Genomic DNA, 24,802 nt, shown 5'->3' on the forward strand with positions numbered 1-24,802 from the left:
TTGGAGAAGGATGTCATGCTGGGTAAGGTGGAGGGTCAGAGAAAAAGAGGAAGACCCCCAACGAGATGGATCAGCCAGGTGGTATCATTGATGGACTCAAGTGTGGCAGCGGTAGTGTGGTTGGCCCAGGATTGGACATTTTTTCATTCTGCTGTGCCTGGGGTCACTATGAGTCGGTTCCAACTCGATGGCACCTGACAACAACAACAACAACATTCCCCTAGGCATTGATTTTTGATCTGAGTAAAATGAAATTCTTGGCCCCTTGCCTATCTCTGCCTTTTGCCAGTTTTCTAACTGAATTGTTGTGAGTTTTATTGTTCATGTTGAGTTCTGAGTGTAGCCTTCTCTTGTGTGTCTCAAGAGCCATATACACCATGGTGAGATTGCTCTCTCACTGAACTAACCGTCTTTGTTCTCTAAAGCTATTCTAACAAATTACCACAAACTGGGTGGCTTATAAGAACATAAATTTATTCTCTCACAGTTCTCGAGGTTAGAAGTCTGAGTTCAAGGTCGTGCTTTCTCCAAAGGTAGGGGAAGATCTTTCCAGGCCTCCTCCAGATGGTGTCCCTGGAAGGCATTCCTGCTGTGGCAGCACGGCTCAGGCTTTGCTCCCAGTGTCACATGACCATCGCTCTCTGGGTCTGTTCCTCTTTTCCTTTTCTTAAGGTCACCACTCATATGGAATAGGGCCCACGCTACTCCAGTATGACCTCATGCTAACTGATAATATCTGCAAAGACCCTACTTCTAAATAAGCTCACATTCCCAGGACAAGGTGGAAGACACAAATCAGCCTACAAACACTGACATTTTAGTGGGCAGAGACAGAAAATGCACCAGAAAGCAAATATATAGGACATGTTCAAAAAGTTGTGGGTACCACGGCACACGGAAGCCAGTGAATGAAGGAGTGTGTGTGTGGGGGGGGGAGGCACTCCAGAGAGGGAGTCAGGAAAGCCCCTCCCAGGACTCATGCTTGAGTGGGGTCTGGAAAGTGAAAGGGGCAGCCCTAGGTCTGGGGGCAGACTTGTTAAAGGCAGAAGGAATGGCAGTGCAAAGGCCGTGATGTGAGAACTAGCCTGGTATATGTGAAGAGCGGATGGGTGGGGTAGGTGGTTCAGGCTGACAAACACCAGGCAGGGCCTGACTAAGTGGGCCCTTGTAGGTTCTATCAAGTTTTGGGGGGTTACTTTCAATGCAATGGGAAGCCATTGGAAGGCAGGAGTTGGAGGGGACACATGTATGTTTTAAAGTCATGACTGCACCAGCCCTCACACTGCCCTCCTTAATCAGACCTTGGGATGTCCTCTCTGGACCAACACAGAGGCACCCCTGAGTCCCCAAAAGATCCAACTCAGACCCAGGGCTCTGTCTCCAGGCTCTCCCTCCCTGCAGTGTCCGGGAGATTCTCTGGTTAGAAGGAAGGTGCCTGAGTGTCTGATTAACATTCTCAAGCGTTCAGTCAGACCCTCTCCCAGACAGACAAGTGTCAAATATTCATGAGGTGACCCTACTCCACAGTCTAATGGGTATCAGCTCCTCCTGGGTGGCCTGAGCTGAACTCATCTCCTCCCTGTCAGTATCCCCAGGTTCCCTCCACCCACCTAACAGAGCAAGGCTTCCAGACAGGTGGGGGTGTCCTGTTCTTGTCCCAAACCCACTCCTCTCCCCCTACCAGGGAGGACACACTGGGGTTCTTAGGATATTCATAAACACTGTTGACATGATTAATAAGCTAGGGGCACCCCTAAAGTTTGGAGGCCTACCCAGGGGACAGAAGCTGACCAGGGAGTGATACTGCTCACCTCATGGGGTTGTTGTGAGGACGAAATGACAAGCATTGCAGCCCAAAATAAAACCTTCACTAAAGGGGGTCCTCCCAATGTCCCAAAATGGACAGAACCACTGTCAACTAGAACCCAGGGCCACCAGCTGGGTGTCTCCACCTCAGTCCAGACCTGGGGCTGCAGGACAGAGGTACGTGACTAGCACCGGAGAGGACAGTCACTGCCAGGCAGCACCAGCTCTGCCCTGGCTCGTAGGGGGTTCCCACAGACAGCTCCTGCCAGAGGCTCTGGACTCTACCTCACTTCCTCCTTCAGAAGTCCTCCAGGCTCCATACAGAGCCAACAGCAGAACATTGGTGTGCTAATCCATTGCCCGCTCCTGGACTAAAATAAAGACTTCATTCATTGAGCTTGCTTCTGTCCTGAATAAGATCATTAATAATGGGGAAGGTGTCTCCGACAGTAGCCTGAACAAGACCAGTGTGCACGTATGTATGTGTGTGTATACGGAGCTTCCCTTGGCACCACGGGCTACCTCATCAGGAAGGTAGCATCTCCCGTCAATACATCTTCGGGCACCCCTGACACCCATGTTGCAGAGGTGAGCCTTGGAGAAGGGGGAGGAGCTGGGGGTGTTGCCAAGGTGTGTGCTCAGAGGTGGGGGTAACAACTTTGAGATGAGGGACCAGCAGGTTGGGACCTGGCTGAGAAAAGCCTCAAAAGTCAGGATAAGGGGTTTGGACATCGCCCTGCCAAGGCAGCCAGGAGGACCACGTTGTTGTCTAGGTGAGACAGAAGCTGATCAAGAGACCAATTTCCTGGCCCCAAAGGTGGTATCTCAAGGCCCCAAATCTGATGGCTCCAGCCTGCAGGATATACAGAACAGCTTCCCCTCTCTTGGATATTGCTTATACTCCATAATTTAGGGAATGTTTGTGGAACTTTTCTGTCTCCCCGAGTTCAGGATACTCCCCATCGAGGGCACTACCAGAGAGTTTTAGGCCAGTGCTTGCTATCCTCACTGCAACAAGACTCCTCCTGCACATTTTTTTTTTTTTTTTGGAAAGAATATTCAAGACTTTTATTGATGGACTAAAGACAATATTTTCAATATTGCATATTGAAAAGAAGAAAGAATGTAGCATTAGTGTTTGATAACTGTGTCAATATAGAAAGTTATTTAACATCTTAGTGTTTCAGGCTCTTCATTTAAATAGTAAACCAAAAACCAAGCCAAACCTGCCATCTAGTGAATTATGACTCACCGTGGCCCTTTAAGACAGAGTAGAACTGATCCTTAGAGTTTCTGAGTCTGTAATTATTTACGGAACTGACTGCCTCATCGTTCTCTCATTGACTTGAACTTCCGACCTTTCACTGCCATGGCTCCTATTTATATAATATTAATGATAACTATTTCATCTGTTGTCCTGCACTCTTGACTTGGAACCCAGAGCTAGTAACTCAACAGTGGTGGTCCCGACAGCACTCTCCTGGTTCCAGGAGCAGCAGGGTTTTGAGGGGGGCTCAGTGCCAGCAGCAGGGGTCAGCACACTGTCCTGCACTGTGGTCTGGTCAGGACCTGGCTGTCTTGTCGCTCACTCTTTCCTCTTTCTTGTCTGATTCCAAGCCTGGTTCTCTGTCTTTCCATGGAAGTCTGGCTGGCCTGGGATCCCCACTGCTAATTCCTTTCTGGTTTAAGTCATCCTTGGCTACTTTCTGTCACTTGCATCTGAGGACCCTGACCAGATCTGGGGCTGAGTTTGAGGTACCTCATCTGCAAAGCCTGCCCAGTAGACACACAAAGGGGAACCTTGGTCAATTGCAGCTTGCCTGTGTGCAACCCTCAGCCAGGCCTCACCGACAAGGGGCTACCTGTGCCACCAGAGGAAGTGGGTGGTTAGTAGTCAGGAGTCAGGGGCTTGAAATTGCATCAGGGGAAAGCCAATCTTGCTGTCCTGGGGGCTTCTGAATCTGTTTTGGATCTTCAGTCTCATGCTTACAGCTTGGCATCTTGCAATAACCTGCCAGCCCAGCTCCCTTCTTGAAGACTCCTCTAATCAGTTGTTGTTTATTTAGATCACTATAAATGTGCCTCTACCTGGATGGTCACCTGGCCTGCCATTCATCCTTAGCTTGCTTCAGTTAAAACTCTGGCAGAGTAAGGGCCTTGTTGGAGATTGAGGAGGCCCACCTTTGCTATGTGATGGTGTGCAGATTCACACCCTCTCTGGGCTGCAGTCAAATGTGGAATTTGGACTGTGATCTCTAGGGGTCATCTAGCTCTGACAATCTGGCCTATGCTGGGGTGAAAGGTATTGATGAAAAGGTCTGGGGCTCCCCTCTTCCTCCTCACACAGAGATTTCACAGGGATCTCATCCTGTGTGGCCCCAGGGTGCAGAGTGAAAGAAAACCATAAGCCTTATCCACAATCAACAGTTTCTGTCAGTATTATCACTGTGCCATCTGGGCTTTACTGGGAGTATAGTCAAGGACAAAGCTCCCTCAGCTGGAGAAATCAGGGAGGACTTCGTGGCAGAGGTGGTGACATGCTGACACGATTTTGAAGCATGAGTAGGATCCACTGATGAGTACCTGGATGGCACACATGGTTAAGTACTGGGATACTAACTGAAAGGTTGGCAGTTTTAGCCCATCCAGAGGAGCCTAAGAAGAAAGGCCTGGTTATCTACTCCTGAAAGCTCCCAGCCATGGAAACCCTATTGCCAAGCACAGTTTTATTCTGCACACACAAGGTAGAATGAGTTAGAATCCTTGACAAAAACTGGTTAGGGTCTAGTGGGCTGAGCAGGAGAGACTCCCCAGGTCAGAAGAACTGCCTGTGCATTCCCACAGCAGGGAGCAGGATAGTACTGCCAGAGGGAAGCATATATGGGAGACAAAGTGGTGTGTGCTCAACCCCATGCCTCCATTTTGGGGGCACTGGATATTATCTGTGTCCATGAGGTGGCCCTTGGAGGAGTAGCAGGGCTGGTGAGAGGTGGGTGGGTGATGCCCAATGCAAGGGGCAGATGCTTGATGCGGCTGATGGGGCAGCAGAGCCCCAGGAATTCTCCAGCCAGGACTTGGGGTTCCTGCATGCGTGCCCTGGAAGACAAGTGGCCTCACCCAGAAAGTTTCCTCTGTGGTCAACAGCTCAGGGCTGCTCTGTCTGTTCCTGCTGCAGGAGGTGATGAAGGCATCAGATGGCAGCCTCCTGGGGGACCCTGGACATACACCACTGAACAAGAAGGAGGGCATCAAATGGCAGCGGCCGAGGTTCACCCGAAAGGCCTTGATGCGGTGCTGTCTGGTCAAGTGGATCCTGTCCAGTGCTGCCCCGCAGGGCTCAGGTAGGGGCCTGGAGTGGGCTGGGTGTGGTGGGCAGGCATGAGGCTGTTCTGAGCCCTGTCCTGAGCAGCACCCCTTCTGAGTGCTCAGAGACCACCAGAATTTCAGCCCAGGCCATACCACCTCTGCTGGGAGAGATTTCCATTCGCTCTGTGCTCAAGGCATGACCTGTGAAGAGTGAGGTACAGAGGACTAGGGTCATTGTGAGATATCTAGTTTGGGCAGCTGGGAAGATAAAGCCAGGTGCAGGCTCTGCCTGTGCACCCCTCACCAGTGGGTAGCTTAGGTTCTCCTCTATTCTAAGTTCTCTGAAAGAAGCAGGGCTGATTCCTACCCAAAGGGCACATTTGAAGATGGACAGTAGTGCGTGCAGGGGCTGGTGGGGAGGAGGCCAGCCTGGTGGTCCTCCTCAGTCCCACTGCCTTCTGCGGTGTTCATGATGGAACATGCAGAAATAGTTGCTCTGTGCTTGTGGTGGTGACATTTGGTGTTTGCGATGTAGATGCACCTGTGTGTTAACATGCACGTGCACACCCACATGCACAGCCCCCCACAAGCATGCATGAACATACTGGCCCACCCAACACGCGCCCATGCTCACAGGCACTCTCTCTCAAATGCTCATGCGCACACATATGCCACGAGCCATGCACGGGCACCCTCGCTGCACACACGATCACTCACATGATCAAGCACACAAGGCTTTCTTAAGAAAACAGGGCAGACTTGGGTTTTGACTGCTGCCCCTTGCTCGTTGCCTTGGCCTGTCTCTACTGATGTGATTCCAGAGAACTGCAGTCTTGTCCACTACAGAATGGGGATCATGCTAGTCTCTGCTTCCCAAGTGTGATGGGGAGTGAGGCATGGAGGGCCATGATCTGTCAGTGAGTGTAGAGTGTGGCAGCCACCCCAGTGGGGCTGGCTCTTGTGTGCTTGTTCCTCCAGAGTGCTCCCCAGCAGGGAAGTCCTTTCCCGTTTTCCTCACTTGCTCAGCCCGGGCCCCATTTGTGGCACTCGGCTGCCCTCAGCTGGACAGTCCAGTTAAGTTCCTACCAATTTCTCCCAGACCTTTCTCTTTTCCAAGAAAGATCCCAAAAGGAAGTTTTAGTGCTTGTGAATCCATGTGCACACCTCCCCACCCACTAAAAAAAAACTAAAATCTCAGAGTAAAAATAGGTTTTGCAAGCGTCAGAAACATGATGAAATTGCTAAAGGTACACACAGACAGCTTAATTGTGAAGTATGAATCTTCACAGTTTTGTTTGTTCTGCAACAGGGTTAAAAAAAACAAAACCCCCCAAACAGATGCAAATGTTCTCAGAGGTTAACCACTGACACCTGCTATGGCTGACCTTGTGTGCGGTCCATCTGCACACCCTCTTGAGTTACAGCACTCAACAGCAACTTTGCATTGCTCACAGCTCAAATTTCCCTGTGGCCCTCTTGTAGTGCTTTCTTGGTAGCAGAGATTATTTGAGGAGAATGTTAGAGCAAAATCCTCCTTTTTCTCTGGGTGGATCTTGCAGGTGCTCAGCTTTGACTGACTCCCGATCCTCTTCATCCTGCATTGTATTGTAGCCTCTCTCCTGGGCTCCTGTCTCCAGTGTCCAACTTTGATAAACAGTGGTGGTTCAGGATGGGGCTGGGGTACACCTGTGACAGTTAGACTGCAGCGTGGGTGGGCACCCAGTAAATCAAGTCAGGGAATAGACATGACTTGTCGTCCATAGTCACACACATCCTACCTGAGCTCAGAGGGCCCACTAGTGAGGCCACCCACCCACTAGTCAATTTCAACTCATGAGAACAGTACAGGACAGTGTAGAACTGCCCCATAGAGTTTCCAAGGCTGTAAATCTTTACAGAAGCAGACTGTCACATCATTTTGGTGTGGAGTGACTGGTGGCATCAAACCACTGACCTTTCATTTAGCATCCCAATGCTTAACCCACTGTGCCACCATGGATCCTTTTCTAGAGGGTGGCAGGAGCAGGGGTGGGGGGAGGAGGCTTTTCACCTTTAACTCTCACATCCTGTTTGCTGAATAACTTTCAAAGGCACGTAGTGGTGTGGGTGAGACAAAAGTGTATGGACAGGAGGGGTTGGGGAAAGCCTGGGAGACCATTCCAATATGACTATGAGCAGCCTGCTGTGTTCCCCCTTGTGAACACGTATTAAGTGGTTAATGTTTACTGGACACCATGCCATGTCTGGAAGAGGAGATTTTAAAAGAAATGAAAACAAAAATCGCATCTAATTTGGCGAGGTAGGCCTTGCAGATCTCATCACCCTATTTAACTGAAGACTATTTGAAACCCAGAGAGGTCAAATGACTCACCAGGTCACAGGGGAGGGTGAGGAGTGGTGTTTGGTGTTGGCTGTGCTCCAGGCAGGGCGCCCACTCTGCAGTGTGTCTCCTAGAATCTCTTCCCTCTGAGCCAACCCAGGGACCTGGTGGAGGGCTCCACTGGGCATAGTCCCCGGCCACTTCTCCTCAGTCCAAACACGCCTTGTACTTGTCCCTAAAGGGTGACACGGTTGGTGGGGACATACTGAGGGCTTTGTGAACGTGTGAAACGCTAAACTGTGCTAAACTGCTCCTCAGGAGCTTCAAAGACTGTGGTACAGAGAACAATTGAGGCTATTTAGCAGCTCCATGTGCTCCCGGAGCTCCAGGTGTCTGTGGAAGTCGGGTGGCACAGACACTATGCCCTTGTTATTGGGGTTTTTCCATTCAGCAGAAGCTGGGCCACAGGCACCGGTTTCTGGGACAGCTGTGAGAGGAAGTTGACACCCTGTCACAGTCAAAAGAGCAGGTGTCTCTGAGACATGAGAAAGGGAGAGCTTTGGCAAGGAGTGGGCAGGAGTCTGGACAGGGAGATGTGAGGACAAGGGATGGACCTACTTCAGCCATTCCCTGGGAGGATCACTTCTGAGCTGTGGAAGTCTCAATTTCTCCCTCTACCTGCTCACAAGATGGAACTGTGAGCGGGTCTGTAAGATAGTGCATTCATAAGAGGCTTTAACATTTCTGTTGAAACAAAAGAAACATACCATCTCACACATTTGGAGGCTGCAAGCCTGAAATCAAAGTGTTGGCAGGGCTGGTTTGTTTGGGAGCTTTTAGGGACAGTCCAGTCATGCCTGGTAGCTTCTAGTGGTGCCCAACACTTCTTGGCTTGTAGACAAATCACTAACTCAAATCTCTTTCTCTGTCATCATATGGTGTTCTTTTCTCTGTGTTTCTTCTCCTTTTTTGTGTGTGTTTTTAAATTAAAATACCAGTTACATTGGTTTAGGACCTCCAGAATCCCTGCTGTGAGTTAGGCATTGAACTGCTAACTAAAAAATTAGCCATTCAAACCCATCAGCCACTCCACAGGAGAAAGATGAGGCTGTCTGCTCCCATAAAGATTTGCAGACTGTTGTTGTTGTTGTTGTTAAGTGCCTTCGAGTCAGAGCCGACCCATAGCGACCCTGTACAGGGTTTCCGAGGGTGTAAATCCTTACGGGAGTAGAAAGCCTCATCTTTCTCCCGCGGAGCGGCTGGTAGTTTCGAACCACTGACCTTAAGGTTCGCAGCCTGATTCATAACCACTACGCTACCAGAGCTAGGTGCCATCAAGTCAGTACTGATTCATAGTGACCTTATGCACAGCAGAACGAAACACTGCCCGATCCTGGGCCAACCTCACTATCATTTCCACTCTTGGGTCCATCGATGCTGCCACTTTGCTAATCCATCTCTCTGGGGGTCTTCTTTTTCTCTGACCCTCCATCCTACCAAACATGACATCATTCTCCAGCGACTGTTCCCTCCCAACAATATGTCTAAAGTATGAGAGATGAAGTTTGGCCATCCTGGCCTCCAAGGAGCACTCTGACTGCACTTCTTCCAACACAGATCTGTTGGTTCTTTTGGCAACCCATGACACTTTCAACATTCTTTTCCAACACCATAATTTAAAAGCATCAATTATTCTATTGTCTTCCTTATTCACTGTCCAGCTTTCACATGCATATGAGGTTATTGAAAATACCATGGCTTGGGTCAAGTGCACCTTAGTCCTCAAGCTGACATCTTTTGCTCTTCAACACCTTAAAAAGGTTTTGTGCAGCAGATTTGCCCAATGCAATATTTTGTTTTATTTCTTGACTGCTGCTTCCATGAGTGTTGATAGTTGATCCAAGAAGAATGAAGTCCTTGACAACTTCAATCCTTTCTCCAGTGACAGGAATGTTGTTTATTGGTCCAGTGGTGAGGATTTTTGTTTTCTTGACATTGAGATGCAATCCATACTGAAGGCTGTGCTCTTTAATCTTCATCAGTAAATGTTTTAAGTCCTCTTCACTTTCAGCCAGCAAGGTTGTATCATCTGCATATCACAGGTTGTTAATGAGTCTTCCTCCAATCTTGATGCCACATTTTTCTTGGTATAACCCAGCTTCTCCGATTATTTGCTCAGCACACAGGTTGAATAAGTATGATGAAAGAATACAACCCTGTCACACATCTTTCTTAATTTTAAAGCATTCAGTGTTCTCATGTTCTGTTTGAACAATTGCCTCTTGGTCCAGGTACAGATTCCTCATGAGTAAAATTAAGTGTTACAGAATACTCATACTTTGCAATGTTGTCAATAGCCTGTCATGATCCACACAATCAAAACAACTCACAAGCCACCACAGTATGACAAACTGACAGATGTGCAGTGGTTTGCAGACTAGGAAACCTTATATATAGGGTTGCTAAGTGTGGAAATTGACTCAATGATAATGTGCTAGGTTGGATTTGGCTCCATATAGTAGCCCCTGAGTGGCTACCGAAAGGTAGGAGGCTCACATCCATTCAGAGGTGCCTGGGAAGAAAGACCTGACCATCTGATTCCGAAAGATCAGCCATCAAAACCCTATGGAAAACATTTCTAATCTAACGCACATGGGATCATGAGTCAGAAGTCACTCGATGACACCTGGTTTTTCTTTTCTCTTTTGGTTATTCCATTATGACCTCATGTTAACTAATAACATCTTCAAAGACCCTATTTCCAAACAAGGTCTTGTTCAGTTAGGTTCACATACAACTTTTTGAGTTACAATTGGATTATTAACAGATGGACTGGACTCAAGAGGTGGAGAACACAGGTAGGAGGCATGATGCCACCCCACCCAGAAGAAGCACTCCATCCACAGCCTGGAAGGAGATCCCTCCCCAACAATCAGTATCCCCTCCTCAGTGACACAGACAGCTGGGCTAGGACCTACTCTGCACGTGTCCCCCACCACCTAAGAGTCCTTGCCTTCAGGGGCATGGTTGCAGCCAGCAACCAGCCAAACCTACTTCTCAAGTCTGGCTCCCCACTTAGGGCTGTGAGACTTGGGTTTCTTCAAGTGTAAACTGAAATAGTGATACCTGCTTCTGACTCATTGTTGTTAAGTGTCCTTGAGTCGCTTGCAATAGTCACCCTTTATAGGGTTTCAGAGGAGCGGCTGGAAATCTTGAACCGCTGACCTTGCAGTTCAAAGCGACCTTGCAGCCCAGTGCATTAACCTGCACCAGGACTCGTAGCCACTGTATAAAATATGGTAGAATTGCTCCATAGTATTTACAAGACTATAAATATCAAAAGATAAGGTGCCTTATCTTTCTCTTACAGGGTGACTGGTTGGTTTGAACCCACTATACCACCAGGGAGTCTTTGGAATAGTGATACTAAAAAACAACAATAACAAAACAAAATATAAGTCTTTATAGAGCAGAAAGTTTCATTTTTCTCCCTTGGAGCAGCTGGTGGGTTTGAACTGCTGATCTTTCAGTTAGCAGTCCAGTACTTATCCTACAGTGCCACCAGAGCGTCTTACAAATAGTGATGTTGTTGTGTTATTAAGTACTGTTGAGTCAGGTCTGACTCATAGCAACCTTGCATAGTTTCCAAGAAGCAGATGGTGGGTTTGAACCTCTGACATTACAGTAAGAAGTCCAGAGCTTATCGTACAGCGTCACACCAGGACTCCCACAAAATAACCTGGAGTCTTGATTGCAGGCAATAGAACCCAGGTTAGCTGGTGTAGGAAGAGAGGTTACTATGAGTCAGAATGCACTCAAGGATAACGGGTGTGGTCTCGTGGTTGTTAGGAGTTCACAGGAACTCAGGAGGACTGGAGAGCCCACCACGCATGCGACAAAGCCAGGGTTCTGCAGCAGTCAGATGCTGTGTCATGAAAATAATTCCTCACACAAATGGACACACTCCTGCCCTCTCTCCAGTTGCTGTAGAATCAGCTCTAATTCTTAGTGACCTTATCTGCATCATAGGAGAACTGTGCTTCCTAAGATTGTCAATCACTAATTTTTTAGAAGCAGATTGCTAGTCTTTCCTTCCAAACACTTCTGGGTGCACAAAACAGTTAATGTATTATAAGCATGAACTCTTTTGAATTTACTCTACAGCAACACGTTCACCCATAAGTTGTTGTTGTTAAATGCCGTCAAGTCGGTTCTGACACATAGTGACCCTGTGTAGGGTTTTCGAGGAGCAGCTGGTGAACTTGAACCACTGACTTTGCAGTTGCAGTCTGGTGCATTAACCCACAGCGCCACACCAGGACTGCCCATAAGTAGAGACTCATATTTTCATCAGCCACCACATCCCTCTCTGGGAAATACTCATTCTTCCCATGGTTCTGTCACAACCCTAGGTTACCACCAGCACTCTTTATAAAAAGTGATAACAGAAAGGTTGGAGGAAAAAGGTAAATTAATTTATCTATGTGTGGTGCTGTGGGCTAATATGCTGGACTGCAAGGTCAGTTTGAACTTCAAGGTCAGCAGTTCAAACTCACCAGCTGTTCCTCAGAAACTCTATACAGGATCACTATGAGTCAGAACCAACTCGACGGCACTTAACAACAACAACAACAACAACAACAACAATATAGTATATAATTGGGAGAAAGATGAGTCTTTCTGCTCCCGCAATGATTTGAAGCCTCGGAAACCCTATACAGGATCTCCGAGTTGGAACCGACTCTACAGCAGTAAACAACAACATAATATATAATAAGGAGCCTTCATTGTGTATAGGTCACTGCAAGGTCAGCAGTTCGAATCCAACAGTAGCAGGAAAGTCTGCTGCCACTACCCTCCCTTGGTTCCCTGAAGCGTTATTCTGGCTGAAGGAGGAGAACCCATTCTAGCAACATGTCCAGCATCCTACAGGACAACACTCAAATCTCCAGCTGGTACAGAAGCGGGGGCTTCAGGAGAACTTCCACTCTCCTATAAGACTAGCTGCATCTGGGAGACAGGATCAAATAGTTATTGTATGCACTAGACTTCAGCCACACATCTTTATTGTAATATGAGTCCTTTGGTCAACAAAAGTGTTGTAGGGGACACTGGGAAAGAAGGTAATGTTGCTAGAAGCATGGTGGGAGAAAGGAAGGTCCATGTCCAGAGTGAAGGTGAATTCCAGTGAGAATAAACGGTGGTCCTTATATGGTAGAATGGATGCAATGTAGCTCATCTGGTGACTAGTTGGTCACCTCATTGGCAGGTCAGGCACTTACCAACAGCTGTATCCAGATTAGCTCGGGGAGAGAATGTTGTCTTATTGAACCGATAAGTGATCTTCACTCAGAAATAGAAGCTGGACGCATCCACAGAAGTGGTCATCCTGTCCACTCCTCATCTCTGGGTGTCCTCCCATCTCCCTGACCCCTGGGTGAGTGATGAACAGCTGCCCATGCATGAATGGAGAAGCACTAATGTCCACCTCAGGTTTTCTTTCCTTCCAGGCCATGTGGGCAAGCAGATGTAGTCTAAGGAAGTATTCTAAGTCTGCTAGGAAGAATTCCCTTCTCCACTGTTCTTCCTTTGACTGAGCTACAATGTCCACTTACAGCTGGGGACAGTATTTCTTACAGTGCTGTGTAGAAGTTATATACAAGTGCTTTCCTCCCCAGACAGTTCCAGGGGCTCTCCATGGGGCCATAGATGTGGGTAGAGGGGAAGGTGGCAATACAGCAGGAGTCTGAGCCACCTGCTCGTATATGACCCCCTGGAATTTGACCTCACATATAGCACCTTTATATGATGATGGATAGTGTTCATACATACACCTTAGAGCTTGGGAAGGAGGTTAATACTCAGTTCTGGACAGCTGAGAACTCATAATCGCCCGGTGTCCCACTGGGGAGACATTCCATCCCCATGAGAGTCCATTACGACCACTAGCTGGATGTCAAAAGGATACGGGATCTTTACCAATGAAAGCTTTGCTCAAACCCTGAGGGATCCATAGGATTTTCTTACTGGGACCTGCCATGGGTTTTACAGAGCATTCCAACTTGCCTTTAGACACAGTGAGTGTCATTGACTGTCCTGGGTCATTAGGCCCAAGAGGCAGAGCTGTTTGTTCTCAGCCTGGACCTACTGTGGAGCCTTTGCTTTTGCTCAGTAAACGCTTTGGAGCAGCACGCTTTACTATACAATAAACCCACTGCCATCAAGTCGATTCCGATTCACTGTGAGCCTATAGGACAGAATAGAATCGCTCCTTAGAGTTTCCAATGCTATAAATCTTTATGGAAGTAGACAGCCTCAACTGCCTCCTGAGGAGAAGTTGCCTGGTGAGTTTGAATCGCTGACCTTGCAGTTAGCAGCCCAACACTTAATCCACTGTGCCACCAGGGCTCCTTTAGTATACTACAAGGCCCACCAAATATTGTGCCTTCTTTTACAGGTGTTGTTGTTGTTAAGTGCCATGGAGTTGGTTCCAACCCATAGCGACGCTGTACAGGGTTTCCAAGGCTATAAATCTTTACGGGAGCAGAAAGCCTCATCTTTCTCCCACGGAGCAGCTGGTAGTTTCGAACTGCTGAACTTACGGTTCGCAGCCCCATTCGTAACCACTACGCTACCAGCTTTTACAGATAGGACTTGTAAAAGGCAACAGTTTGTCTTTCACTGTTCAGATCTTTTGACTTGCCTGAACTTCTATATAACAGGAAGTCCAATAGTGGCTTAATCAAAATGGAATTATGTTTGTTTCCTATATGAGAAATCTAGGCTAGGAAGTGACTAGCACAAGTATGACGGCTTGGAGATGTCAGAGTCAAGATCTTTGATTCTCTTGCCCTTTCCCTCATGGTTACAAAGTGGCTGCTTTGGTTCCAGACACATGACCTCATTCCAGGAAAAAAGTAAAGAGAAATTGGGTGGAAGGAGGAAGTGGTAGTTATCTGCCAACAGGAAAACAACACTTTCACAGAAATCCTGGGAAGATTTATGCTTGTATTTAACTGGGAGACCTGGTGTGGCACTGTAGAATAAGTACTGGACTGCAAAGTCAGCGGCTCAAATCCACTAACTGCTCCTTGGAAACCTTATACAGGGTCAATGTGAGATGGAACCAACGTGGGAGTACTTAACAACAACAAGCTGCTACTGCAATTGCAAAGATGGCTAGGAAATGGCTATTTCGGTTTGTTTTTCATCTCGGACTCTCCAATTTCCACCTTCAATAAAATCGGAATTCTGTCGGTGGAAAGTCTGGGGAAATTAGCACTGCCACACACCCCTGGCAGGGTTGTTTCGGTCACTGGGTGCACTGGGGTGCAGGGGAGCCTCATCACACTGCCGAACAACTACATGGTGGTAGCTGGGGGTCTGGCAACAGCAGTTCCTGCACAAGCCACACACTTGGCTTTCCCTTCTCATATGAGGGACACCTTCTCCACTCTGTAGAGGTACCAGCAGGGCTTGCGGGTCAGGTATCAGTGAGCAGAGATCAGGGGTCCAGCAACAGCCAAAGAAAGGCAAGGACACCTCCCATCCCCTCAGTTCTCCTGAGTCTCGCAGGCAGGGCTGGGTGGGAGCAGGTCTGCTCTAGTTCTGACAGCGGAGACGCCTTGGGACCTGGTGAGGCCCCTCTGTGGTGAGATCACACCCTTGTCCCTAAAATCACACCAATGGCACCTTCTCTGTTGGTGTTGGGAGCGCAGGAGCAATGTCCACCCCACCCCCGCCAAGCCCAGGTCCCCGCAGGAAAGAGCTCTTCTGACTTAGGAAGCAGTGAGCTTTGTAGCCCTGAGGCTGAGGAGCCAGCACCTGAGCAGTGAGTCTAGTGGGGTGCTGGTCCGGTCCTGGGGGCTCTGGGCTAAGAGTTGAGGAGCAACCAGTCATTGGAAAGGCTGAGAAAGCAGGAGACAAGGACAGAGAACCTGAGGAGAGAAAGGCAGATTCAGAGAGACTGCTTAAGACCATCAGGAGAAATGTGGAGACTGAGAGACTGAGAGGGACAGATCCAAAGTGGAGAGAGAAAGGGAGAAGAGAATTTCAAAAACACAAGAAAGGTGCTTGAGTGTGAGGTTGGGGAGAGGCAGACAGAGGAAGGAGGGTTGCTGGTGGGGTGGTCTGTGCTGTAGCCAGTGAGAGCTTGCTGTACTCCAGAACAAGCCAGGCCCAGGAATGGCGGGTCACGGGGAGGCCCCAGGACTGGCCCAGGGGGCTGGGTTAAGATTGCAGGAGTGTCAGCATGGCTGTAAGAAGCACCTGGGAGACATCATCAGCTTCTTCTTCCGCTTCATCTCTGGGAACCTGGCTCGAGGTAAGGGCTCTTTGGGCAGGTTGGGCCAGAAGTGCAGGGAGAGGCAGTTCTAGGAACAGAGCTTGGGCCTCCTGTGTCTGGGGCAGAAATGACTTAGGGGGTGGAGGGGGTGGCGGCTCTGGGAACAGGACTGAAAGGGACCCCCAGTTTCTGAGCCTGCCCCGCTTCACTGCATCCTGCCGGCAGTGAGTGCCAAGCTAGGGCTCACCTGAGCCTGGAAAGGAGAGGGCACCACAGACTCAGGCCAGCCCACCCCTATCTCTATCTCTCTCTCCTCTCTCCTCCTCCTCTCTCAGAGGACCCCTCTTCCCCTTCATCAAAGACAGATGACAATGTCTGCCGTGAGGATTCAAGGAAACGAGAAAAGGACCTGGTATCTAGAAAAGGGGCAATAAAAGATAGTCATCTTTCAAAATCTATGAAAACCAGCCCACCAACTGGGAATTTCTAACAGAAAAACAACGGGTCTCCCCAGAAGCCTGTGCTTTCAGACTCTGAGTTACACCACCCCACTGTCTCCTCTCTCCCTGTCCAATGCAGGGCCCGGAGCCAGGCTCTGTCAGGGGCACTATGAGGCAGGCATAGGGTGAAGGTGATGAGCACTGCTCTCGGAAAGGCTGGTGTCTGGAACTGCCTGTCCCATTGCTGGAAAGATGCAAAGGAAGTAGTTAGAGTCCCATGATTCTCTACAGAGCTATAATATTAAATCCTTAAACCATAAAGAAGCGTCAGCGTAGGCATGTATAAATCCCAAGAGCCAAAGCTAAAAGTGGCTTACATCGTCCAGAGATGTGTCATCCACACTAAGCAGTGATGACTAACACCGAAAGGAACTGGGCTGGAAAATCTGGACCCCATTTTTCTCTCATTTGGCCTTAATTTGGGGGGCTTAATACCCGGAAACCCTATACAGGGTTGCTATGGGTTGGAACCAACTTTGTGGTACTTAACAACAACAATAACAATCTTATAGGAAGTCCTGGTGTGGTACTGTGGGATAATGCACTAGACTGCAAGGTCAGTTTGAACTGCAAGGTCAGCGGTTCAAATTCACCAGCTGCTCCTTGGAAACCCTATACAGGGTCACTATGAGTCAGAACTGACTCAAAGGCACTTAACAACAACAATCATTCTCTCTAGGGGTGGGGTCTTGTCCCTACCTCTTGTTCCTGCCCTGTCCTGAGTGTCTAGACAGAGCCAGACACACACCATATTTGTCATTTGTGAATGAAGGACATTTTTAAAGAATTTTTGTTGGTGGTGTCAGTGGGTGCACTGAGTCATAGCAACTCTATGTTACAACATTGAACTGCCCTGTCGGAGTGTCTGGGCTGGAATCTTTGTGGAAAGGAGCCTTGGTAATGTAATGGATCATGAGCTGGGCTGCTAACTGAAAGAGGAAGCTTTCTGTTTTTGCAAAGACGTACAGCCTCGGAAACCTCTACAGGGAAGCTCTGAATCGGAATTTACTAGAGGGCACACATCCACCGCCACCACCAATCTTACGAAAACAGACAGCTAGGTCTTTCTCCCACACAGCAGCTGGGTAGGTTCAAACCACCAACCTTTCAGTGAACAACAAAGTGCTCAACTTTTGGACCACTGTTGTTTATCTTGTTGTTGTTGAGTGCTATCAAGTCGATACCGACTCATAGCTCCCTGTATAAAGTTTCCTAGAAACAACTGGTGATCTTGAACCACCCACCTTGTGGTTCAAACCAACCTGGCTGTCCAGCACATTTACCCACAGTGCCATACCAGGACTCATTAGTCATTGTTGTTGTTGTTAAGTGCTACCCAGTCAGTTCCATCTCATCACAACCCTGTATAAGGTTTCCAAGGAGCAGCTTGGAGGGTTTGAACTACTGATCTTGCGGTTAGGAGTCCAGTGCTTATCCTATAGTGCCACACCAGGACTCCTTAAGAAGAATGTGTTATTGTTGTTGTTCTGACTCAGAGCAACCCTATATAGGGTTTCTGAGAAATGGCTGGTGACTTTGACTTGCCAACCAAACTTGTGGTTAGTAGTCCAGTGTTTATCCTACAGCGCCACAACAGGGCAACATAAAAGTGAATATAAACTTGTTGTTAAGTGTCATTGAGTCAGTTCTGACCCATAGTAATCCTGCATATGGTTTCCGAGGAGCGGCTGATGAGCTTGAACCACCAACCTTACAGTCCAGTGCATTAACCCACAGCACTACACCAGAACTCTTGAATGTATACATGTATACTAAGGGGCTTCAAAAAGTTTGTGGGAAAATTGAATGAAAAGATAATGGAATTTTTCCATGGACTTTTTCAAGCCCCCTCGTGTAATCAGTCATAAAATTGGTCAAACAATGAGTTAGCATACTAAGAAGCAATACAAGATCTCTGGGAATAAGGATACAAGAGTCTAACATGATGCAAGTGTGTGGGGGGATAGCAGGGGGAAGGGTCCTTAGGAGCTGTGTCTTTTCAGGAGGAGGCATGTACTTGATTAGGAAGGCAGTGTGCTTGTTCCCAAGGCGGACATTAACCCCCATCTCAGAGCAAGGGGATGGGGCTGCAAGGGGACTGCTAGTCTGTATCAACTGAGTGAGTAATCTGCCTCTTATAAAAAACAAAGGAGGCTTGGGTTTCACATCTGCCTCCAAGCTCTTTTCCAGCTCTGGTAGATGCTGGTTCTGGGATTCTCATGATGTGGGGGAGCAGGGAGAGCAGGCTGGGTGTGAACCTCCGAAGTGCAGCTGACAACAGTGTACTTAGAAACACCAAGCCCAACAGCTATTTATTCATTGACCAAACTGGAGAAAATTTGATTCTCTGACACCTCTGACTCTTAGTCTGCTCTGGGGAATTGATCTTTACGTTCATTTGTGCAGGTCCTGTGGTCATTTTTCAGGTGTTGGCAAGTACTAGGGTGGTATAAAGAGCTGCAGGGCTCAGCTATTAACCAAAAGGTTGGAGGTTTGAGTCCTTCCAGAAGTGCCTCGGAAAAAAGTCCTGGTGATCAATATCCCCAAAATCACCCACTGAAAACTACGGACACAGTCCTGCACAGATACCCATGAGGTCTCCAGGAGTAGAAGAAACTGGAGGCAACTAGTACTTAGGGAGGCCTTTCCAGGCCTGTCTCAGAGCCCCAGACCCTCCTTCACTCTGGTACTCCCCAGTCCTCCTCCCCCGACACATGACACATACTCAGGTCTATTGGGCTCAGAAGCCTGTAGTTGGGAAGGAAGGGGCAGGGCAGTGAGCAGAGCCATGGTGGGCTTCTCTGCTCTTTCTGCACATTGCCCCCCACTCAGTTCCCATGTCCAAGCCCCTGCAGCCTCCCATCTCTGCTCATGAGCCCCTCAGTCCCTGCTCTCAGCTGTGGAGCCTTCCTCTCTCTAGGCGTTCTTTTTTGGGGAGGCTGGGAATTTGGAGATGATCCCTGCAGGCTTCCCAGGGCTCACAGGAGCCTGGCCCACTGACTTCGCTGGCTGGCAGGTGTTCAGATGTGCATTCATGCTCCTCTCCCAACTGTCCTGAGCCAGGGGAGTCACAGCCACCTCCTGAGACCCTCTAGGTATGAGTCAGACCCACCTGGCTCTGCATCCCAACCCTCCCCATTCTGGGGAACACATGTCCAGATCCTACAGGCTCCTCCCTTGGATAGCTGGGGACTGAGACCCTCCCAGGATGGGGGAGAAGGGTAAATACCCCAAATTCCCTTCCTTCACCTCTGAAGAGGCTTTTCCCTTCTCTGTTCTCTGGATGGAAAGAAGGGCTGAGTCACAGAGGTAGTTCTGCACTTTTTGTGCTCTTCTTGACTTTGGGGACCATTGTCCAAACTCAGTGTTGTTGTTAAGTGTCATCAAGTTGGTTCCAACTCATAGAGACCCTGTGTAGGGTTTCTGAGAAGCAGCTGGTGGGCTTGAATTGCTGACCTATGGTTAGCAGTCCCTTGCTTATTCTACAGAGCTACCTCAGGACTCCAAACACAGTAGAAAATTACATCTAACACTGGGATGTGGCTGCCTCACTAGAGACATGGGGTCCACATCCAGAGAGGGCAGAAGCCTGTGTTCTGGACCACACACATCATCCTGGATCATGTCCCCAGGCCTGAAGCTCCCAAAGATAAGGCAGGAAAAAGGCTTGGGACCCAAGCATGGCATAGGAAACAGGAAATGCCCGGAACCGGACATTTGTGGCAGCAGAGATAATGTGGCTACAAAGTTGGGCACATCTCATTTGAACTGTCAAAGTGTTATGCCTGAGATGTTAAAATATAGTTCTTATGCAAATAAATAATGAATGTGTGTCGAGGTTTTATTTAACTCATTAAATAAGGAATCAATGACAGAATGACGAAACTTCAACAGTGGAGGGGGGAAGTCCTGGGATTTTTATGTTGTTGTTGTTGCTAAGTGCCGTCGAGTCAGTTCTGACTCATAGCGACCCTATATAGGGTTTCCAAGGAGCAGCTTGGTGGGTTTGAACCACCGACCTTGTGGTCCAATGCTTTATCCCATAGCTTCACACCAGGGAGGAGGGTGTGAGCTGAGACTGCTTCGTTAGACAGGAAACTATGAAAGATGTTGTTGTTAAGTGCTATCAAGTCGGTTCGGACTCATAGCAACCCTGTACAGGGTTTCCAAAGAGCAGGTGGTGAGTTTGAACCATGCACCTTGTGGTTCAAACCGACCTTGCAGTCTAGTGCTTAATTCCACAGTGCCACACCAGGACTATGAAAGATACAAGGCAGTAAAACCAGGGCCTGGGGGTTATCTTCTCTGCCAGAGGGAGAAGGAAATCTCCACAACGTCTAGTCTCAGAATGTGTGCAGTGTCTGGGCTCCATCACTAGACAGTTTCGTTATGCTCCCCTGAAGACGCAGATGCTCCCCTGGAGTCACGGGTGCTCTGGGAAGCTTTGTTGGACAATGCCCTAACTGTACCTCAGAGGTCACACAGTGATCACCTGCTTATGGTCACAACTTTGCAGCATTCTCATCTCAACCACATAGCTCTGCGTGAAGGCCATTGTTTCTAACCTCTCCATTGTCTCAGGTTCCTCATCATCAAATGGGATTAATAGAAGGGAGTTTTGAGGATTCTTCATGACAGTCTGTAAAGAGCCAGAGGATTGCTACCTGGCCTCAGTGCAGAGTTGGTAATAACGGGGACTTATGTGTCCCTCCACTGGGGTTTTCCATTTCTGGGCTTCAGTATCCTTGTCTGTGAAATGGCTAGAGAATTGTGATTTGTAAGGTCAATCCTGTGATCTCTCCCGACCCCACGTACCCAGGCATAGGGGTCGGGGAACTTGGGGTGTGTTTTTGACTCCAGGATTGGTCCTGCCTCTCCCTTAGCACATTCTGTAACTGCTGGCTTCCTGAGAGACGCTGCTTTCCACCACTCAGAATGCCTTCCAAACTCTCCCCAAGGCCTTGCTAATGAGGCAGGAGTTCATTAAAAGTCCCATCCCTTCGGGACCACGGAGACTGGGCTTCCCCAAATGGAATGAGCCGGGCTGCCTCTCTCTCCTCCAATGGTCAGATCAGAGTAGGTAGAGGGGGAAAGTAAGGTGCAGTAGTCAACAGGAAGGGTGCTTAGGGCTAGGTCCTTCCTCGCCCCGCCCAGTACGCCCAGTACGCTGTGTACATGTTTGAGAGGGTGGTTCCTGCTTCCGTGGCGCCCAACCTTCTAACCTTATTTGAGGAGGGGAAGAAGGAACAGCTTCCAGGTGCCCTAGGCAGGGTGGCACCCAGGCAGACACCAGTCCTGTGAGTCTGGCACCCCCTGGGCTGAACACCCCTTGCCAAGAAAGGGCCCAAGAGTTTTATCCATCCTCCTTTCAGCTAGAGATTTCTCTCTTGACAAGCATTCCCCATCTGCCCACAAGGGGGCACCAGGGGCTGGTCTGCCTTCTGGACCATTTTAATCTGTAAATACTGGCTCTGCATTTTCTGACGCCTTCTCTCCCTCCCAGTATCCCCCATTTTCACATCTTTGAGGCGTAAGGTTACAGGGATGTGGCATTTTCAGGCTGCCATCTCTCTTTCAGGATGTGTTTTGGCTCTTGATGTCCTGAGCTAAGCCCAGGACAGGCTGGGCCCGTCTCCCCACCGGCCACCTTCCACTCAGTTGCTGACAAAGCACAGAGTGGGGTTCTGTGTGCCTTGGGGATGGCAGTGGTCCCTTCTGGAATCATCTCCAGAGGTCTCAGGAGGGCAAGGATGAGTCCTAGAATGTCATATTAAAAAGGGCTTCTTTTGCCTTTTTTCCTTTGTTTTGGGGGACAGGCTCAGACAGGTAAGGGCCACTAGGGTCACACGCAAGGACACCCGACTCTGAACACAGGCTGTTTTCACGCCTGAACCTGGATACGACCAGGAGAACAACGGCTATACTGAATCTGGGGCTGTAAATTGGGGGTGTGGGGCGGGGTGCACTTAAAATTATACAACTGGTTTCCAGGACAGAGCACAGGCTGCATGGGTCTGATTAGCTGATATTTGTCAGTAAACTAAATTGATTCCCTTTCATCGGTTAAAGTGCTCATCCTTTTTTCAAGTAATGCTGAAGATAGAAAATAGTTAGCTTTGTTTGTTTTACTTGGCAAAATAGAAAGAAGCACTTTTATGGCCTCTTTCAAATTTGTAGAGGAGATATGAGGGTCCGTTTAGACGTGGGGACCAGGGTTTCAGATCCCTCCCTGGCTGAGGCTGGACTGGAAGGCTCAAGGAACGGTTCCAGTCCTTTCTGGTAGAGTGGCAGACAGGTCCAGGAACTCGACAGGTGGGAAGGTCTCCGGTAACAAGGTGGTTTCTAGATGGACCCCAAAGAGGGCATTCTCCCCAGTCTCCCTCTCGAGTCTCTGCCACCATACTCATGGGGCCCACAGGCCTGGGTTTCTACTCTTCCTCGGAAGGCCGTGCTGAGGACTTGGCCTAAGCAGTGGTCAGAACCCTGAGACAGGAGTGGGGAATGGCAGTGGATGGTGGGCCTCAAAGCAGGAGCGCAGCCAAGAGTAGATGAGCGAAGGAATGAAAGAAAGGGACAACACTATGGAATAGTGACCACAGCAGAAAAAGCACCAATGAAAGTCTTCTCTCTCTCTCTCTCTTTCACACACACGCACACACACGCACAAGCACACACACACACAAGAGCAGTGAGATATACTCAGAGCAGGGTGTGTGTGTGTGTGTGTGTGTGTGTGTGTGTAGGGAACCCTGGTCAAGTGCGCGGCTAATGGGAACAGAAGTTTGGCAGGTATGGTACATGCCCTGGGTGTCACATGAGGGGGTTTGGGGCACTGAGCAATTTCTATTAACCACTGCAGTTTTCACTGCCAGCTGTAAGAAAGGATCATTCAGAAAGTTAAAACTAATACTTTCATATTTAAGACCCTACATGGATCAAGGTTGGTAGCATAATGGATTCTGAGCTGGGCGGCTAACCACAAGGTCAGTAGTTAGAAGCTACCAGTCACTCCATGAGAGAAAGATGAGGAATATTGCTCCCACAAAGATTTACAGCCTCAGAAACACTATACAGGGTGGCTACGAGTCAGAACCAACTCAGTGGCACACAACCACCACCACCAATAGGTCACAAGGCAGACTGTGTGATCTTGCTCTGTTGAATGTAGAAAGATGAAATGGGAAAAAAAAAAAAAAGTAAGAAATGAATTTGAGCACATCATAGTGAAAGCAAAGAAGGTGCTGTTGAAATTTTCATGGCGTGTCATAATGTGTAAGTAAAAGATGAAGGTGCTTGACTTGTATTTTTGAGCTGATGTTGTGGTAAAGTTATCTAAAAGATGAGGGTCAGATGTTTGGACAGGGGCACAATTTCAGTGCCTGCCACAGGCCCTATTTTCTGTGGATATGCCTCTGCATGGGACCCAAGGTAACCTGGCGTCCCTACTTCCTAAATAGAGGGGGAGAACAGAGTGACCTACTAGCTGAGCAGACAGTGAGGACAGCAGGCACAAAGGGCCAGGGGCAGGATGCAGTGTGTGAGGGTGGAGGACTTTGGAAGCACTTACGTCCCAGCCCTGCCCAACTCTTCCCCATTGTCCATTGTCCAGCAACCCTGGAAGATCATTTCTTTACCTCTCTGTGTGTCTTAGCTGCCTAGTGCTGCTATAACACAAATACCACGTGTGTGGCTTTAACAAACAAAATTTTGTTTTCTGAGTTTTAAGAAGCAGAAGTCCAAATTCAGAGTGCTGGTTCCCGGGGAAGACTTTCTCTGTCTCTGTTTCTCTGAAGGAAAGTCCTCATCTCCTTTCAACATCTGTGGGTTCGGTGTTGCTTGGAGATTTCCATAGGTCTGGAAGGTTCTTAGTGCAGGGAACCTGGGTCCAAATGATGCATTATGCTCCAGCTCTTACTTGGTGGCACTGAGTCCGCTCTGTCTCTGCTTGCTTGTGTAACCTTTTTGATATTTCCAAAGAGACTCACTCAAGATACGGTCTAATCCTGTAGATTGTGTTCCATACAGCCGACAGCAGCGGGGTTAGTACTGAGTTTTCAGAACCTCACACACCATAGAGTTGAAAACTACTCTCGGGGCAGGCAGAATCCTGCGTACAGGTGAAGGAGCCCAACTGGGAGGGAAGAAGGAGCCAGAAAGATCATGCCCTCTCCTCTCTCTGGTCCACCAGACCCTGCCTGCTCCCCTCACTCCAAACAAACACCTAGGAACCTTCTTGGTCAGGCTGTTGGGTGCCAGGTCTAAGCTGGGAATATTTGGGGACCTTCTGCCAGATCACACACAACAGGCCTTAAAACTTCTGGGCAGAAAGAAGCGGAGGCGAGAATCTCAAACTCACACCACCTCCCTCACCCTCCTTCCCATCATCCATGAGCCTGGGAATATGGACCAAATGTAATGGGTGGGGGCTTGGGTAGACTCTACCCTTCTCCCACCTTCTCTGGCCTTGATCTGAGATCTGCTACATTCTCATGAGGACATTGATGTTAGAATGTGAACAATCCAAGATCATGTAGGTCTTGGGACCTCCAGGACAATAGTTGTTCCTCTACTCCACAAAACTACCTT

General features: G+C 48.7%; 1 protein-coding gene across 1 annotated transcript in view; it reads left to right on the top strand.

Moving 5' to 3' along the window:
• Nucleotides 1-24,802, top strand: part of KCNIP3 (Kv channel interacting protein 3, calsenilin) — a 133,429-nt gene that overhangs the window by 19,462 nt on the left and 89,165 nt on the right. Inside the window, exon 2 of the mRNA XM_006873518.1 lies at nt 4,982-5,147. Within this exon, the coding sequence (XP_006873580.1) occupies nt 4,982-5,147 (166 nt within the window). The remainder of the gene's footprint in view (nt 1-4,981; nt 5,148-24,802) is intronic.

The sequence above is a fragment of the Chrysochloris asiatica genome, unplaced genomic scaffold (assembly GCF_000296735.1).
Source record: "Chrysochloris asiatica unplaced genomic scaffold, ChrAsi1.0 scaffold00245, whole genome shotgun sequence".
In the NCBI taxonomy this organism is placed as follows: Eukaryota; Metazoa; Chordata; class Mammalia; order Afrosoricida; family Chrysochloridae; genus Chrysochloris; species Chrysochloris asiatica.